Source organism: Mytilus californianus, unplaced genomic scaffold, assembly GCF_021869535.1.
Source record: "Mytilus californianus isolate M0D057914Y unplaced genomic scaffold, xbMytCali1.0.p SCAF_9, whole genome shotgun sequence".
NCBI lineage: Eukaryota > Metazoa > Mollusca > Bivalvia > Mytilida > Mytilidae > Mytilus > Mytilus californianus.
Window position 1 is genome coordinate 31,820,249 of NW_026262745.1, and position 17,345 is coordinate 31,837,593.

Here is a 17,345-nt window from a genome sequence, read left to right on the forward strand (position 1 = left end):
CATCAAAATAAAACCTTTGCCTCATAACAAATTTTAATAAATATAAGAATTTAATACATATCATTGTCTTCATAACATTTGCCCAAACATGTATACAAGTTTACATTTAAGAAAAAATGCATTTTCCAAAACATCATAAAAACACTTGTCGCCAATATATATGTTGACATGATGGGCACATATATGATTAATTATACTCGTTTGCCTTTATATGAAAGTTCCCCCCATTTTCATAAGTCTGTACCGTCCTGAATATGCATGAACTATTTGCCACTGGACATTAAGAAACAAGCACTCAATCAATCAACCATGAACAAAGGGAAAAAATTAATTAAGATGAATGTATATGACAAACACTATAGCTATTTACTCTGATTTGACATCTCTCATTGTTCATTTGTTTGTTTTTTTAGTTTTAGTTGTTTTTATTTTTTGCGTGACATAAATATTTCATAGTATTTTTTTAGCAAGATTTACTCATCTATCGAGCTATCTTCAGAAACAAGTATTTTATTAGAATGGCACTGGTTTAAAAAAACTTCAATTAACAACATCTACTTTTTCCAATGTAAAATATGATTGGTATGATAGAAAATGAAATGTGAAATGATTTAAAATGACAATATTTTGCATGGTAATGTGGACGTGACTTTCTGATACAAATTTAAAAAGTCCTAGATTTCTTCAAATACTAGCTCAAAGATGCAATTCATTTTGACAGCCAAGATATGCAACTAAAAAAAATTTGTAAGGGAACCCTGTATCTCGCCTATGATTGCTGCTGTCAGTGTAAAAGTGTAATGTTGACTTATAAAGTGAGTCCATTTATCAGTAAAGTACAGAATTCAAAAAAAATTCAAACTTTTTCTTTAGATGCTATTTCTTGGTCTTGAAGATTAGCTTCTGTCCAATTTTCATAACAGTCCATGAAGGTTTACAAACTTATCATGTCAAAAAAATTAAATCCCAGACTGTCTGTAAATGTTAACTGTAAAAAACTAAGTCCATCTATCAGAAAATACTGAAAATGAAAATATATTTTCAAAAGTTTGCTTCAGACATTATCTCTTAATCATAAAAAAGCTTCTGCCAAAGTTTCATAAAATTCTATGCAGGTTTGACAAAGTATTTGATGTGTAACAAACTTTAACCCCAGACTGTATCTACTTGTTAACTGTAAAAAAACTAAGTCCATTTATCAGTAAAATACAGAAAAATGAAGAAAAAAATTTCAAAATTTTGCTCTGGATACTGTTTTTGGTCATTAACGAGCTTCTGTCCAAATTTCATAAAATTCCATGAAGATTTGACAAAGTTATTGATGACTGAAAAAACTTTAACCTCAGACTGAATCTGAATGTTAAGTGTAAAAAAAAACAAAAAACAAGTCCATTTATCAGTAAAATAGGGAAAAACGAAAATAAATATTTTCAAAATTTTGCTCTGGATACTGTATTTTGGTCATAAACAAGCTTCTGTCCAAATTTCATAAAATTCCATGAAGGTTTGACAAAGTTATTAATGTTTTAAAATGACTACAGACTGAACCTAAATGTTGACGCTGCTGCCACTGACGTAATCTAGGATCGCTATGTCACGCTTTCTCGACAAAAATGAAATGATTAATAAATAATAATAAATTGCATGGCCATGTGTGACAGGTAAACTTTTAGATCTGTATGATACAAATTTAAAAGTCTCAGACTTCCTAAATCACTTGTTTAAAAGCTTGGGGGCAATTCAATTCTTTTGTGGTAAAGATGAGCAGCGGAGACATCCAGACACATGCTTTACATCGTGTTCAGCAAAGATATCCCACTTTAAAAAATGAAATGATTAATAAATAACAAAATCTTGCATCACCTTCTATTCGTTCTGTATGATAATGATTTTAGTCTTTGCCTTCTTCCAGCACTAGCTCAAAGATTAATAACATCTTGATCTTCCAGCACTAGCTCAAAGATTAATAACATCTTGATCTTCCAGCACTAGCTCAAAGATTAATAACATCTTGATCTTCCAGCACTAGCTCAAAGATTAATAACATCTTGATCTTCCAGCACTAGCTCAAAGATTAATAACATCTTGATCTTCCAGCTCTAGCTCAAAGATTAATAACATCTTGATCTTCCAGCACTAGCTCAAAGATTAATAACATCTTGATCTTCCAGCACTAGCTCAAAGATTAATAACATCTTGATCTTCCAGCACTAGCTCAAAGATTAATAACATCTTGATCTTCCAGCACTAGCTCAAAGATTAATAACATCTTGATCAGCATAGATATCTGACTTCTTATGTGTATAATGTACCTTTGAAGAAGCCTTTATATTAAAGTATCATTAATCATCATTTATACCTTTTTGTAAACTTAAGTTTTATTAATTGTACCAATCATACATCATAGCCATCTTACCTGACTGAAACTATATTTATAACATTCAAATAAACAGCAGTCTCTGATTAACAAGATTTCTACTAAAGTTAGAACATCACAAAAGTGTTATAGCAAATACAGTAAGAGCTATTGTATATGAAAGTGTTTTGATAAAGTAAAGAAAAATATCTTTAAAATCTACAGATGATGCATTTAAAAACAGAAACATTCATATAGGTGGAGCCACATTGTCACAAGTGAGTTAAGTAGCTGTGAGATTTTTTAACTTATTGGTTGTTTTAAAAAGTGACTCAACAGAAATTTGCTTACGAAATGTACAACACTGTTGAGCTCACTATTTATGCAAAACCTAAGGTAGTTGAAATTATGAAAACATGATGAATACATAATAAAAAAAAAAAAGCCGAAACATTGTAAACATTTCTTCTGTTATATGTTATTGACATGCAATACCATTGATAAATTATTCTTTGGATGTCAATAATCCTCTACAACAATACTTCACACAATCTTATTTCTTATAACTACATACATGAATATCTTATAATCTAGAAAATCATCATCATGGAATGCATCATATAAAAACAAATAATATGTATAAATTGTAGGAAAGGATATTGAACTTTTAAACATGGACACTAAAAATACAGCCCAATTATGAAGCACTTGTATGCATTGTGTGTATTAATGAGCTAGAAATACAACATATATGGAAAAAAACAAACATAGGATACTATATTGAAATTTTACATGGGTTATTTTTGCTTTAATATTTCCCTATCACATAAGATGCATGAAAATAGTTAGTACAAATCAACAATATGGATGTGAATGGCACACTTACTGTTCAACTTGGAAATGTAACCCAAGTACAAAAATTTTATCATTAAAATCAGGAAAAAATCAACCTGTCAAAATATCAAGGTTTACAGTCGAGACATTTTTTTCTTCAAGTAAATGATAAGTTTCAAGAAAAATACTTCATGTCATGTTTTTTTGACGTCATAATCTATAAATGTCCCAACATAAGCATTTAAGATATTACAATTTCTCTAACATTACGTTGATTAGTACATTTCAATTAAGTTCTGGTTTAATTGCAGAATAAAGACTTTTGAGAGAACATAGTACCCAAAAACCTCAATAATTTCAGCTGTACCAGGATACAAGATTGTTGAATTATGGTAAGCTGACACACCTATATTTCGTTGATTCCTTTAAGTGCAAATATAAATAGTCACACTTGAGCTATCAATGTATGCTTATGTCTTTTATGTCTAAGATCTATTAAACCATTAACCTCAGCCATTAATGACACCTGTAGTTAATGATTTTAAAACAGAAATACTCTTGTATTGAAGCATACACAAATATATTCCAATTTGCAAAATACCGTCATGAACTGTGGTCTCCGGTACCACTTAAATAAAAAAAGTACACAATGACAGTCACAGTCATTAGAAATATGGTCTTTGATGCCACTTTTAAAAAAGTAACCAGTCATTTGAACTGTGGTCTAGGTTACCACTTAAAATTATAAAAAAATCTTTCATTGACCACTTAAAAGTATATAAATAAACCATTAATTAAAAACACTTTCAGTAATACTGAAATTCAGTCATAACATATCTTTCAAAATAAAACCTTTCACCAATATCTTTTAACCCCTCAAATCTACATTTGTAGAATGCAGTAACAAATTCTGTCCACAACAATCCCTGAATAAGATCACCTCTGGTAGGTGCTTTCATTTTTATGGTCCTTCTTAACTCTCTTAGATCTGAAAGCTTCATGTAAGTCTATATGTAAACAACTGTCACAGCTCAGTATGACTCAATCTTGGTCCTTTTTTCTTCTCCTTCTTTTTCTTTGTTGATTTAGACTTTGTTTTTGACTTAGCTGTTTCCAAAACATCTTTCATTGCCTAAAAATATATAACATGGATATACATCTATATTCTTCCTTCAGAAATGTAAACATCTATTTGTTTATTAGTTATTGCTCGTTTATTATTCATGTACGTGAAATTCTAAAGATCTAAGTTTTCAGCAACCAGGAAGTAGAACATCTTAAGAACTTAAAACATTTTACATAGTATGGAATAATCAGATGGTAATCTAATTATCAAAAAGCTGTGACTTGTAGTTGCTGAGAATAAGGTGACACAAATGTTTTATGGACAAACAGACTGATGGACTGAGGTAATAATTGAACTAGTCTACGTCTCCTTTGAAGCTGGGGTATAATTATCACAAAACCTTTATCAGGAGTCATATTGGCTTACCTTTTTTATGAGTGTCAAACCTCAACTACTCTCATATTAAGATGGTTATAAGTAAAACAATATTTATCCAGGAAATGCAGGCTTTGATAACACTGGCCAATAAGGAGCCAAAGATCATTTAGATGGATAGAATCAACATTATTATGGCAATATACATTTGTCTTCATTTTCTTTTTGTATACATTAAAATTTGCTCTCAAAACAAATTTGAATCATTGATTCCCAAGGTAATGGGTTATATAACAAACTAAGGTGTTTTAAAAAAACACCAATTGACACATGAGAATTCAGGTATTTTTACTGTTTTTATTTGCTTGATCTATAAAGGATCTTCCTCTCTCCAGAGAGGCTTGAGCTACCTATGATTGGTAAACATACATATATTTTTCCTATTTAATTAAATGTTCGTTTGGTAAATCTGAATGCAAATATTTTTTATGCAACTCATTTAAAGCCTTCTTCTCTAATGAGAAAGGTAAATATTCTAAAATATTTACTGGAGGTGTGATGAGATGATTGAAGCTGTTAGTTTTCTCCTTGATAATATTTATGTACGTTTCAGCAATAAAGTTTATTGACAGGTTGTAGGTATTCCTATGGGCACCAAGTGCGCCCCTTTAATAGCAGACTTGTTCTTGTACTATTATGTATCACAGTTTATGACCAAATTCAGTAAAGACCCTTCTAAATTGCATTTAATTGATAAATTCAACAACACTTACCGTTATCTTTATGATATTTTTAGTTAAATAATCAAGAATTTTCTAAATATACTGCCGAAATTTCCCCAAAGGAACTTACTTTAAATGAATCTAATATAAATGGTAATAACTGTCCTTTCCTTGAATTAGATATTACAGTTTTACACGGGAAACTCTACACTTAAATTTACGACAAAAGGGATGAATTTTCGTTCCCTATTGTTAGTTTTCCTTTTTTGGACGGTGATGTTCCTTTGGCATCATCTTACGGTGTTTATATATCACATCTCTTTCGCTATGGCCGTGTCTGTTGTGATGTTTTGGATTTCAATGAACGTTATCTATGTATTACTGGTAAATTATTAAGTCAGTGATTTCGTTACCACAAATTACTTAAAACCTTTACTAAATTCTTCCATAGATATAAAGATTTGGTTTTGAAGTTTGGTTGTACATGTAACCTGTAGAAAACTTATTTCAAACGATAGCACATCCTAATTTTTACGGATATGTTGTTTACCGAACCCGGAAATTTAGAAATGATCAGGGTAAACTTATCGATCCTTTAAATAAACTTATTCTAAAAGGTTACCAATTCAACACTGTAATAAGATCTTTGAATATTGTTTTATTGGTATTAATATTGATTTTGTTATCAGTAAATTAAAATCAAAATAAATATTATTTTTATATACATATACGCATTCATGGCACTACAATCTGTCGATACCTGTCATTGTACAAGGTCGTGTTTTTCTCTGACTGTTAATGACGTCTTTACACTAAATCCATTGGATGTTGGATGTATACTGATTGATATTTTAATCTTAGATGCATGATTTTTTTTTATTAGTTGTTATTGGCTTTGAACAAGCTATCAGTAGCTGCGAATACCTCAGATCTGTACTTAGTGTCTTTTTGTTGTAGGGATGTATAAGTATCCTGCCACATCCACTGTATATTTGTATGACGTTGGCGTCGTCGTCCTCTTTGTAGTTCGAAGACACATTGGTTTTCGCACAATAACTTTAGTTTAAATGAATGGATCTCTATGAAATTTTACCATAAGGTTCAATACCACAAAAGGAAGGTTGGGATTGATTTCGGGGGTTATGGTACCAACAGTTATGGAATTAGGGACCAAAAAGGGGCCAAAAATAAGCATTTTTGTAACTTCCAGACAATAACTTGTGTGTTAGTGTATGGATCTCTCTGACATTGTACCACAACGTTCCATATCACATAGGGAATGCTGGGATTGATTTTTGGGGGTAATTGCCTCAAAATTTTAGGAATTAGGGGCAAAAAACAAGCATTGTTCTAGTTTCATGACAATAGCTTGTATGTAAGTGTATTGATCTTTCTGAAATTGTACTACAAGGTTTCATATCTCAAAGGGAAAGCTGGAATTGAGTTTGGGGGTAATTGCCCAAAACGTTTATGAATAAGGGGCCAAAAATAAGCATTTTTACAGTTTCCAGACATTAACTTGTGTTCAAGTGTATGGATCTCTCTGAAATTGTAATGCAAGGTACCATATCACAAAGGGAATGCTGGGATAGATTTTGGGGGTAATTGCCTCAAAATTTTAGGAATTAGGGGCCAAAAAGGGGCAAAAAACAAGCATTTTTCTAGTTTCCAGACAATAACTTATGTTCAAGTGTATGGATCTCTCTGAAATTGTACTGCAAGGTACCACACCACAAAGGGAAGGCTATTGTGGATTTTGGGTGTAACTGCCTCAAAATTTTAGAAATTAGGGGCCAAAAAGGGGCAAAAAACAAGCATTTTTTAAGTTTCCAGACAATAACTTGTGTTCAAGTGTATGGATCTCTCTGAAATTGTACTGCAAGGTACCATACCACAAAGGGAAGGCTGGGATTGATTTTGGGGGTAATTGCCTCAAAATTTTAGGAATTTTGGGCCAAAAAGGGGCAAAAAACAAGCATTTTTCTAATTTCAGGACAGTAACTTGTGTGTAAGTGTGTGTATCTTTATGAAATTGTACTACAAGGTTCCATATCACATAGAGAAAGCTGAGTTTGAGTTTGGGGGTAATTGCCCTAAATGTTTAGGAATTTGGGGCCAAAAAAGGGTAAAAAAACAAGCATTTTTACATTTTCCAGACAGTAATTTGTGTTCAAGTGTATGGATCTCTCTGAAATTGTACTGCAAGGTACCATACCACAAAGGGAAGGCTGGGATTGAGTTTGGGGTAGATGAATCATAAAGAGATTAAAAAAATAGGGGGAGGGATTTTTTTTTCCTTTTTTTTTGTTTAAAATTACCATTATAATTTAAGTTAGTTATTTTTGATTTATACATGTATATAAAAGCAAATAATAATGATATGGTTTGATTTCATCAAAAATTGAAATATTGGGGTTCTTTGATATGCTGAATCTAACCGTGTATTTAGATTCTTAATTTTTGGTCCCGTTTTCAAATTGGTCTATATTAAGGTCCAAAGGGTCCAAAATTAAACTTAGTTTAATTTTAACAAAAATTGAATTCTTGGGGTTCTTTGATATGCTGAATCTAACCGTGTATGTATTTAGATTTTGGATATTGGACCATAAAAGGTAAATTAAAAATTTTCAAGTTCTTAGACCACATTCATTCTGTGTCAGAAACCTATGTTATGTCAAATATTTAATCACAATCCAAATTCAGAGCTGTATCAAGCTTGAATGTTGTGTCCATACTTGCCCCAACTGTTCAGGGTTCGACCTCTGCGGTTGTATTAAGCTGTGCCCAGCGGAGCATTTTATTGTTATATGTATTTCTATTTGTAACCATCTGATGAGTTAAGCCTTTTTCAACTGATTTTTATAGTTTGTTCTTATGTTGTACTGTTACACCAATGTCCCAGGTTAGGGAGAGGGTTGGCGCCTTCAAACTAGTTTAACCCTGCCACGTTCTGTATGTGCCTGTCCCAAGTCAGGAGCCTGTAATTCAGTGGTTGTTGTTTGTTGCTGTGTAACATATTTGTTTTTCGTTCATTACTTTTAACATAAATTAGGCTGTTAGTTATCTTGTTTGAATTGTTTTACATTTGTCATTTCGGGGCCATTTATAGCTGACTATGCGGTATGGGCTTTGCTCATTGTTGAAGGCCGCACGGTGACCTTTAGTTGTTGATTTCTGGGTCATTTGGTCTCCTGTGGAGAGCTGTCTCATTGGCAATCATACCACATCTTCTTATTTTTATATATAAATGTTATCCTCTAACTCATTTCTCTTCATATATTACTGTCCAGAAACCTGCAGGACTTCTTCTATTTAACAAGAATATTATCTATTCTAATATGACGTGCTTCTTTCGCTTTGTAAACAACACCGTGATAAAATTCTCGATATATCTATACTTAGCGCAGACTCAGAGATGTGCATATTGGTGGCTGTTACTATGTACCTCCCATTTAAATGTTTGGGTTAAGAATTATGAGAATTGAACACATTTTTTCTACTGCTTATTTGAGAAATAATTCATGTAAGACTTAGATTTATATGAAATTTGTAGCTTTTATCTTACAGGGGGTAAAATAGAACAGCCATACACACGGCAATCTTACGTTCGCTTCAGTTTTTAAATTACCGTATTTGTCCTATTAGAATCGAAATAATTCATGGAAGCCATAGATTTGTTGGACATTTACACATGGCCTGGGCCGTGATATTCCAATTTTATCCTGAGCATTTGTTGGACATTTACACATGGCCTGGGCCGTGATATTCGTTAATTTTATCCCTCGCTAACGCTCAGGATAAAATTCGAATATCACGGCCCAGGCCATGTGTAAATGTCCAACAAATCTATGGCTTCCATGAATTATTTCTTAATTTTGTCATACCTGTTCCTTTAACTTTTGATTTTCTTCAGTGAAAGGATTTATATAATCATCTTCTTTTGGTATCAGATTTATCTCTTGAGACATCTGAAAGTACAAATAATATCTAAGGATAAGTCTTAGAAATCTACCAACTACTAACGTCTATCTTTAATGAAACAGCATTCCAGAGACGAAAATAACCAAAAGAAAGCTAGTGTGCAACATACAGTCTTCAACAATAGACAGCTGTCTATGCAAAATGTCAAGCTATCAATTGTCCAAAGTATTTTACTGGTTGTTTGCTCTTGTTGAGTCATGATCATTAACAAAGTGATAAAAGTTTATACTTTTTTATAGTTTGTATAATGTTAATTTGGAAGTTCTGAATATTAAGTGTTCTCCACAGTAACACTGATTGGGAAAATACATCCTTATCTGATAGAAACAGTAGTTAAACAGATATTAAGAGTGCCAGATGTTTGGTATCCATACCTCCTGGGTACAATAGTTAACAGTATTAGTTTTCAGAGTGCAAGATTTTCTAATAACATTGGCCATTTAAGATGATAACCATGCCTTCTGGTTACAATAGTAACTGGTATTAGTTTTCAGAATGCAAGATTTATTTCTTACATTGAGGCATATAACATAGGATACAAATTTGATAGTTTTTTAATTTGTATGACCATGGCAGGTGCATTCGACTCCAATCTTAATTGACCAGGATTGTCAGTTCTCTCCAAGCACTCCAGCTTCCTTCACCAATAAAAATTGACAGCCAAAAAATAGCGAATAGTGCTAAAAGTGGTGTTAATATCAATCAATCAATCATTCAATTGGTATGACCTGTAATGGGTTATAAATGTAGTAATTAATCTTTAAGCATGAATTACGTGATATCAAAAGTAACTTGGCAATATAAATACATAAGGGATAAAATGCTCCGCAAGGCGCAGCTTGATACGACCGCAGAGGTCGAACCCTGAACAGTTGGGGCAAGTATGGACACAACATTCAAGCTTGATACAGCTTTGCATTTGGATTGTGATTAAATATTTGACACAGCATAGGTTTCTGACACAGAATGAATGTGGTCTAAGAACTTAAAAAATTTAAATTGGACATTCACCTATTATGTTCCAATATCCAAAATCTAAATACATGGTTAGATTCAGCATATCAAAGAACCCCAAGAATTCAATTTTTGATGAAATCAAACAAAGTTTAATTTTGGACCCTTTTGACCTCAATGTGGACAAAAATGATAACGGGGCCCAAAAATCAAAAATCTAAATACATGGTTAGATTCAGCATATCAAAGAACCCCATATATTCAATTTTTGTTGAAATCAAACAAAGTTTAATTTTGGACCCCAATTTGGACCAACTTGAAAACTGGGCTTATAATCAAAAATCTAAATACATGTTTAGATTCAGCATATCAAAGAACCCCAATAATTCAATTTTTGATGAAATCAAACAAAGTTTAATTTTGGACCCTTTGGACCTCAATGTGGACCAATTTAAAAACGGGGCCCAAAATCCAAAAACTAACTACACGGTTAGATTCAGCATATTAAAGAACCCCAAGAATTCAAGAATAAAACCCCATTGAAATTGGTCAAGAAATAAGCAATTTATATGAAGTATTTTCTTTTGCACAATACTGTGCAATTAAATATTTCTTGCTATTGCGCAATACTGTACAATTGACAATTTCTTGCTATTGCGCAATATTGTGCTATTGGATATTTCTTGCTATTGCGCAATACTGTGCAATTGAAGATTTCTTGCTATTGCGCAATACTGTGCAATTGAAGATTTCTTGCAATTGTGCAATACTGTGCAATTGAAAATTTCTTGCTATTGCACAATACTTATTATATAATAATTTACACATCCTGTTTGGTGTGTATCTCCTACCATATCATTATTATTTGCTTTTAAATATAAATCAGAAATAACCAACTTAAAATGGAAAATTTTAAAAGAAAAAAAAAAGGAAACCACTCCCCCCCCCCCCCCCCCCCCCAATTTTTTGAACCCCCTTATGATTCATCACCCCCAAACTCAATCCCAGCCTTCCCTTTGTGGTATGGTACCTTGCAGTACAATTTCAGAGAGATCCATACACTTGAACACAAGTTATTGTCTGGAAACTAGAAAAATGTGTTTTTTGGCCCCTTTTTGGCCCCAAATTCCTAAACATTTAGGGCAATTACCCCAAACTCAAACCCAGCTTTCCCTTTGTGATATGGAACCTTGTAGTACAATTTCAGAAAGATCAATACACTTACACACAAGTTATTGTCATGAAACTAGAAAAATGCTTGTTTTTTGCCCCTTTTTTGGCCCCTAATTCCTAAAATTTTGAGGCAATTACCCCCAAAATCAATCCCAGCATTCCTTTTGTGATATGGAACCTTGTGGTACAATGTCAGAGAGATCCATACACTAACACATAAGTTATGTCTGGAAGTTACAAAAATGCTTATTTTTTGCCCCTTTTTAGCCCCTAATTCCTTTACTGTTGGTACCATAACCCCCAAAATCAATCCCAACCTTCCTTTTGTGGTATTGAACCTTGTGGTAAAATTTCATAGAGATCCATTCACTTAAACTAAAGTTAGAGTGCGAAAAGCAATGTGTCTTCGGACGACGCAGGACGACGACGACGACGACAACGACGCTAACGTCATACCAATATACGACCACAAAAATTTTTTTGCAGTCATATAAAAACTATCAAAGGTGTGAAAATCTAACACACTTGAGGTTCCAATAGGGAGACAGTGAAATATATATGATCTCAACTCATTTTTTCCACTGTCAATTTTGCATTATGTTTTTTTCTATGACCTACTCATAAAAAAAAAACATCATATAAAAAAATCTCATGAATAAAAACTAAAATTTCTATGAACATGTGTTAAAAGTTTGCTGTCAGCAAAATTAATGAAACCACCTGAATGGAGAATTCTAAATTATAAAAACATAAACTTTAGTGTAAAGAATGTTGAAAAGACTGGTTTCCAATTTCGTTTGAAAAGCTTAACATCATAACCACACTTTAACGTTGCAACATGTCATGCTAAACATTTTATTTATAGTTACACAACATTAAAATAGACATGAAATGCACTTAATATTATGATACAACGATGCAATTGAAATTTATTGGATCATAGAAAACATGTAACATATGCAAAAATTTACAATTACGAGTTTGTAAAATGGGTGTAAATAGGTCATAATTTAGAGATTATTTACTACTTAACCAGATGGTAAATAAATAAACAGTTATTTTTATACGACTGCAAAAATTAAAAATTTTTTGGTCGTATATTGGTATGACGTTGGCGTCGTCGTCGTCGTCGTCGTCGTTGTCGTCGTCGTCGTCGTCGTCGTCGTCCGGCGTCGTCTGGCGTCGTCCGAAGACACATTGGTTTTCGCACTCTAACTTTAGTTTAAGTGAATGGATCTCCATGAAATTTCACCATAAGGTTCAATACCACGAAAGGAAGGTTGGGATTGATTTTGGGGGTTATGGTACCAACAGTTAAGGAATTAGGGGCCAAAAAGGGGCCAAAAATAAGCATTTTTGTAATTTTCAGACAATAACTTGTGTGTAAGTGTATAGATCTCTCTGACATTGTACCACAAGGTTCCATATCACAAAGGGAAGGCTGTAATTGATTTTGGGGGTAATTGCCTCAAAATTTTAGGAATTAGGGGCCAAAAAAGGGGCAAAAAACAAGCATTTTTCTAGTTTCATGACAATAACTTGTGTGTAAGTGTTTGGATATTTCTGAAATTGTACTACAAGGTTCCATATCACAAAGGGAAAGCTGGAATTGAGTTTGGGGGTAATTGCCCGAAACGTTTAGGAATTGGGGGCCAAAAAGGGGCCAAAAATAAGCATTTTTCTAGTTTCCAGACAATAACTTGTGTTCAAGTGTATGGATCTCTCTGAAATTGTACTGCAAGGTACCATACCACAAAGGGAAGGCTGGGATTGAGTTTGGGGGTGATGAATCATAAGGGGGTTCAAAAAATTTGGGGGGGGAGATTTTTTTTTTTTTTTTTTTTCTTTTTTTCCTTTTTTTTTTCTTTTAAAATTTTCCATTTTAAGTTGATTATTTCTGATTTATATTTAAAAGCAAATAATAATGATATGGTAGGAGATACACACCAAACAGGATGTGTAAATTATTATATAATAAGTATTGTGCAATAGCAAGAAATTTTCAATTGCACAGTATTGCACAATAGCAAGAAATCTTCAATTGCACAGTATTGCGCAATAGCAAGAAATCTTCAATTGCACAGTATTGCGCAATAGCAAGAAATATCCAATAGCACAATATTGCGCAATAGCAAGAAATTGTCAATTGTACAGTATTGCGCAATAGCAAGAAATATTCAATTGCACAGTGTTGTGCAAAAGAAGATACTTCGTATAAATTGCTTATTTCTTGATCAATTTCAATGGGGTTTTATTCTTGAATTCTTGGGGTTCTTTAATATGCTGAATCTAACCGTGTATTAAGTTTTTGGATTTTGGGCCCCGTTTTTAAATTGGTCCACATTGAGGTCCAAAGGGTCCAAAATTTAACTTTGTTTGATTTCATCAAAAATTGAATTATTGGGGTTCTTTGATATGCCGAATCTAACCGTGTATTTAGATTTTTAATTTGGGGTCCCGTTTTTTAAATTGGTCTACATTAAGGTCCAAAGGGTCCAAAATTAAACTTAATTTGATTTTAACAAAAATTGAATTCTTGGGGTTCTTTGATATGCTGAATCTAAACATGTGTTTAGATTTTTGATTATGGGCCCAGTTTTCAAGTTGGTCCAAGTTGGGGTCCAAAATTAAACTTTGTTTGATTTCAACAAAAATTGAATATATGGGGTTATTTGATATGCAAAATCTAAACATGTATTTAGATTTTAGATTTTTGGCCCAGTTTTCAAGTTGGTCCAAATTGGGGTCCAAAATTAAACTTTGTTTGATTTCAACAAAAATTGAATATATGGGGTTCTTTGATATGCTGAATCTTACCATGTATTTAGATTTTTTATTTGTGGGCCTGCTATCAAATTGGTTCATATTGAGGTCAAAAGGGTCCAAAATTAAACTTTGTTTGATTTCATAAAAAATTGAATTATTGGGGTTCTTTGATATGCCAAATCTAACTGTGTATTTAGATTTTTAATTTTGGGTCCTGTTTTTTAAATTTGTCTACATTAAGGTCCAAAGGGTCCAAATTTAACTTAGTTTGATTTTAACAAAAATTGAATTTTTGGGGTTCTTTGATATGCTGAATCTAAACATGTGTTTAGATTTTTAATTATGGGACCAGTTTTCAAGTTGGTCCAAGTTGGGGTCCAAAATTAAACTTTGTTTGATTTCAACAAAAATTGAATATATGGGGTTCTTTGATATGCTGAATCTAAACATGTATTTAGATTTTAGATTTTTGGCCCAGTTTTCAAGTTGGTCCAAATTGGAGTCCAAAATTAAACTTTGTTTGATTTCAACAAAAATTGAATATATGGGGTTCTTTGATATGCTGAATCTTACCATGTATTTAGATTTTTTATTTGTGGGCCCGCTATCAAATTGGTTCATATTGAGGTCAAAAGGGTCCAAAATTAAACTTTGTTTGATTTCATCAAAAATTGAATAATTGGGGTTCTTTGATATGCCAAATCTAACCGTGTTTTTAGATTTTTAATTTTGGGTCCCGTTTTTTAAATTTGTCTACATTAAGGTCCAAAGGGTCCAAAATTAAACTTAGTTTGATTTTAACAAAAATTGAATTCTTCGGGTACTTTGATATGCTGAATCTAAACATGTGTTTAGATTTTTGATTATGGGACCAGTTTTCAAGTTTGTCCAAGTTGGGGTCCAAAATTAAACTTTGTTTGATTTCAACAAAAATTGAATATATGGGGTTCTTTGATATGCTGAATCTAACCATGTATTTTGATTTTGGACATTGGACCATAATAGGTAAATTAAAAAAATTGAAGTTCTTAGACCACATTCTTTCTGTGTCAGAAACCTATGCTGTGTCAAATATTTAATCACAATCCAAATTCAGAGCTGTATCAAGCTTGAATGTTGTGTCCATACTTGCCCCAACTCTTCAGGGTTCGACCTCTGCGGTCGTATCAAGCTGCGCCCAGCGAAGCATTTTATTTTATATGCTATAATCTTGGCTCTCTCAATGCATTGATGATTTCAGATGTTACCAACATCAAACATTGGTTATCATGTGTATTGATAATAATAAAAGTATTATTCAAGGTTAAAATTCTCATTCTTAAAGCTTAGATAGATTTTTTTTTTTTATGAACTGGATATAATACACACTTACGGTATTTTATTTATGTTTCTGCATTACAAAGAAGAAATTTTCAGATACGATTTTAATCAAAAGTTCTTATAACTCAGAAGTGCTTTACTGTAAAAGGGGGAGGGATTCACATGGTTACCACCTCTATTTTTATTCATATTATTTTATAATTAAGATTTTTTTTCATGAAAGTGAAGCTTGAAACTCCTTAATAAAATGATACTCCTTATTTTTGAAACTTTCCTGAATCTACCCATCACGTACATCAATCCTTGGAATGAGTTGTGTGCTTAAATCTGCTTTAAATTCTTTGGTTTAAGGTAGATCGGGTGTCTTTTTCTGAGCATCTCTTCTGGGCATGTTGCAAAAATACTATTTTGGTTTAAACAAAATTTACCAAGTATCATTGAATATATGAAAAATTAAGGGCAGATAAACATATTGAATTTGATAGGACAATTTGTGTTTCTGGATTTTTCAAGAAAATAAGGCCCATGACCCCCATTCTTATTTGATACTTCAGAAGTATCTATAAAAAGCAATTTTCTCATTGAACTTTAACCAATAATACCTTTAAAGTTTTCTCAATGTGGAAAAATTAAGTTTCCCCTATATAAACCATATAAAATAACTGATTTCATTAATTTCAATGTATTTTAACGAAAAAACATGTCAGTGACCCCCAGTTTTTATACTGAAATTTGAAAGAACATTGACCCAGAAGTTTTTTACAGAAATTTAAGAAAAATCTATCCTCAAACATTCAGACACCACAGCTACCTTAAACACGAAGAATGTGTTTCTTACTAAATTGAGTAGTTTTTCACTTCCACCATCAAACACTTTTGATTCTGCAGAAAACCAAACACACCATCCCATTAAGACATTCCATTCTGTATTCTTATCAAACAGACCATGGACTACATCAGGAAGTCTTAGAACTAGGTCACCAAACATTGCAGTGTTCTCAACAACCTTGGAAAATGCTGAAAATACAAAACATAATTATACAATCTACATAACTAGAAACTCCAAGGAGATGCACTGCTTGCACTGGTATTTATTCGCAGTATTTACTAATGTTCCTGTAAAATTTAAAAACTAGAGGCTCTAAAGAGCCTGTGTCGCTCACCTTGGTCTATGTGCATATTAAACAAAGGACACAGGTGGATTCATGACAAAATTGTGTTTTGGTGATGGTGATGTGTTTGTAGATCTTACTTTACTGAACATTCTTGATGCTTACAATTATCTCTATCTATAATGAACTTGGCCCTGTAGTTTCAGTGGAAATTATTTTGTAAAAATTTACAAAATTTATGAAAATTGTTAAAAATTTATTATAAAGGGCAATAACTCCTTAAGGGGTCAATTGACCATTTTGGTCATGTGACTTATTTGTAGGTCTTACTTTGCTGTACATTATTGCTCTTTACAGTTTATCTCTATCTATAAAAATATTCAAGATAATGACCAAAAGCTGAAAAAATTTCTAAAAATTACCAATTCAGGGGCAGCAACCCAACAACGAGTTGCCTGAATGGTCTGAAAATTTAAGGGCAGATAGATCTTGACCTAATGAACAATTTTGTTTTTGAAAGATTTGCTAGAAATGCTTTGGGTTTAGATATATGAGCCAAAAACTGCATTTTACCCTATGTACTATTATTAGCCATGTCGGCCATCTTGGTTTGAGGGCGGGGTCATCAAACACAATTTTTAAACTACATACCCTAATGATGATTGTTTACAACTTTAGTTAAATTC

At 32.4% G+C, this 17,345-nt stretch overlaps 1 protein-coding gene across 1 annotated transcript in view; it reads right to left on the reverse strand.

Annotated features, from left to right (window-relative positions):
- Positions 1 to 15: 15 nt before the first annotated feature.
- The window catches only part of LOC127715114 (coiled-coil domain-containing protein 134-like), a 32,220-nt gene continuing 14,890 nt past the window's right edge, over positions 16 to 17,345 (reverse strand). Inside the window, exons 4-6 of the mRNA XM_052221158.1 lie at positions 16,386 to 16,564; positions 9,238 to 9,321; positions 16 to 4,322 (exon numbers count right to left, since the gene is read on the reverse strand). Coding sequence (XP_052077118.1) covers positions 4,215 to 4,322; positions 9,238 to 9,321; positions 16,386 to 16,564 — 371 coding nt within the window. The 3' untranslated portion in view covers positions 16 to 4,214. The remainder of the gene's footprint in view (positions 4,323 to 9,237; positions 9,322 to 16,385; positions 16,565 to 17,345) is intronic.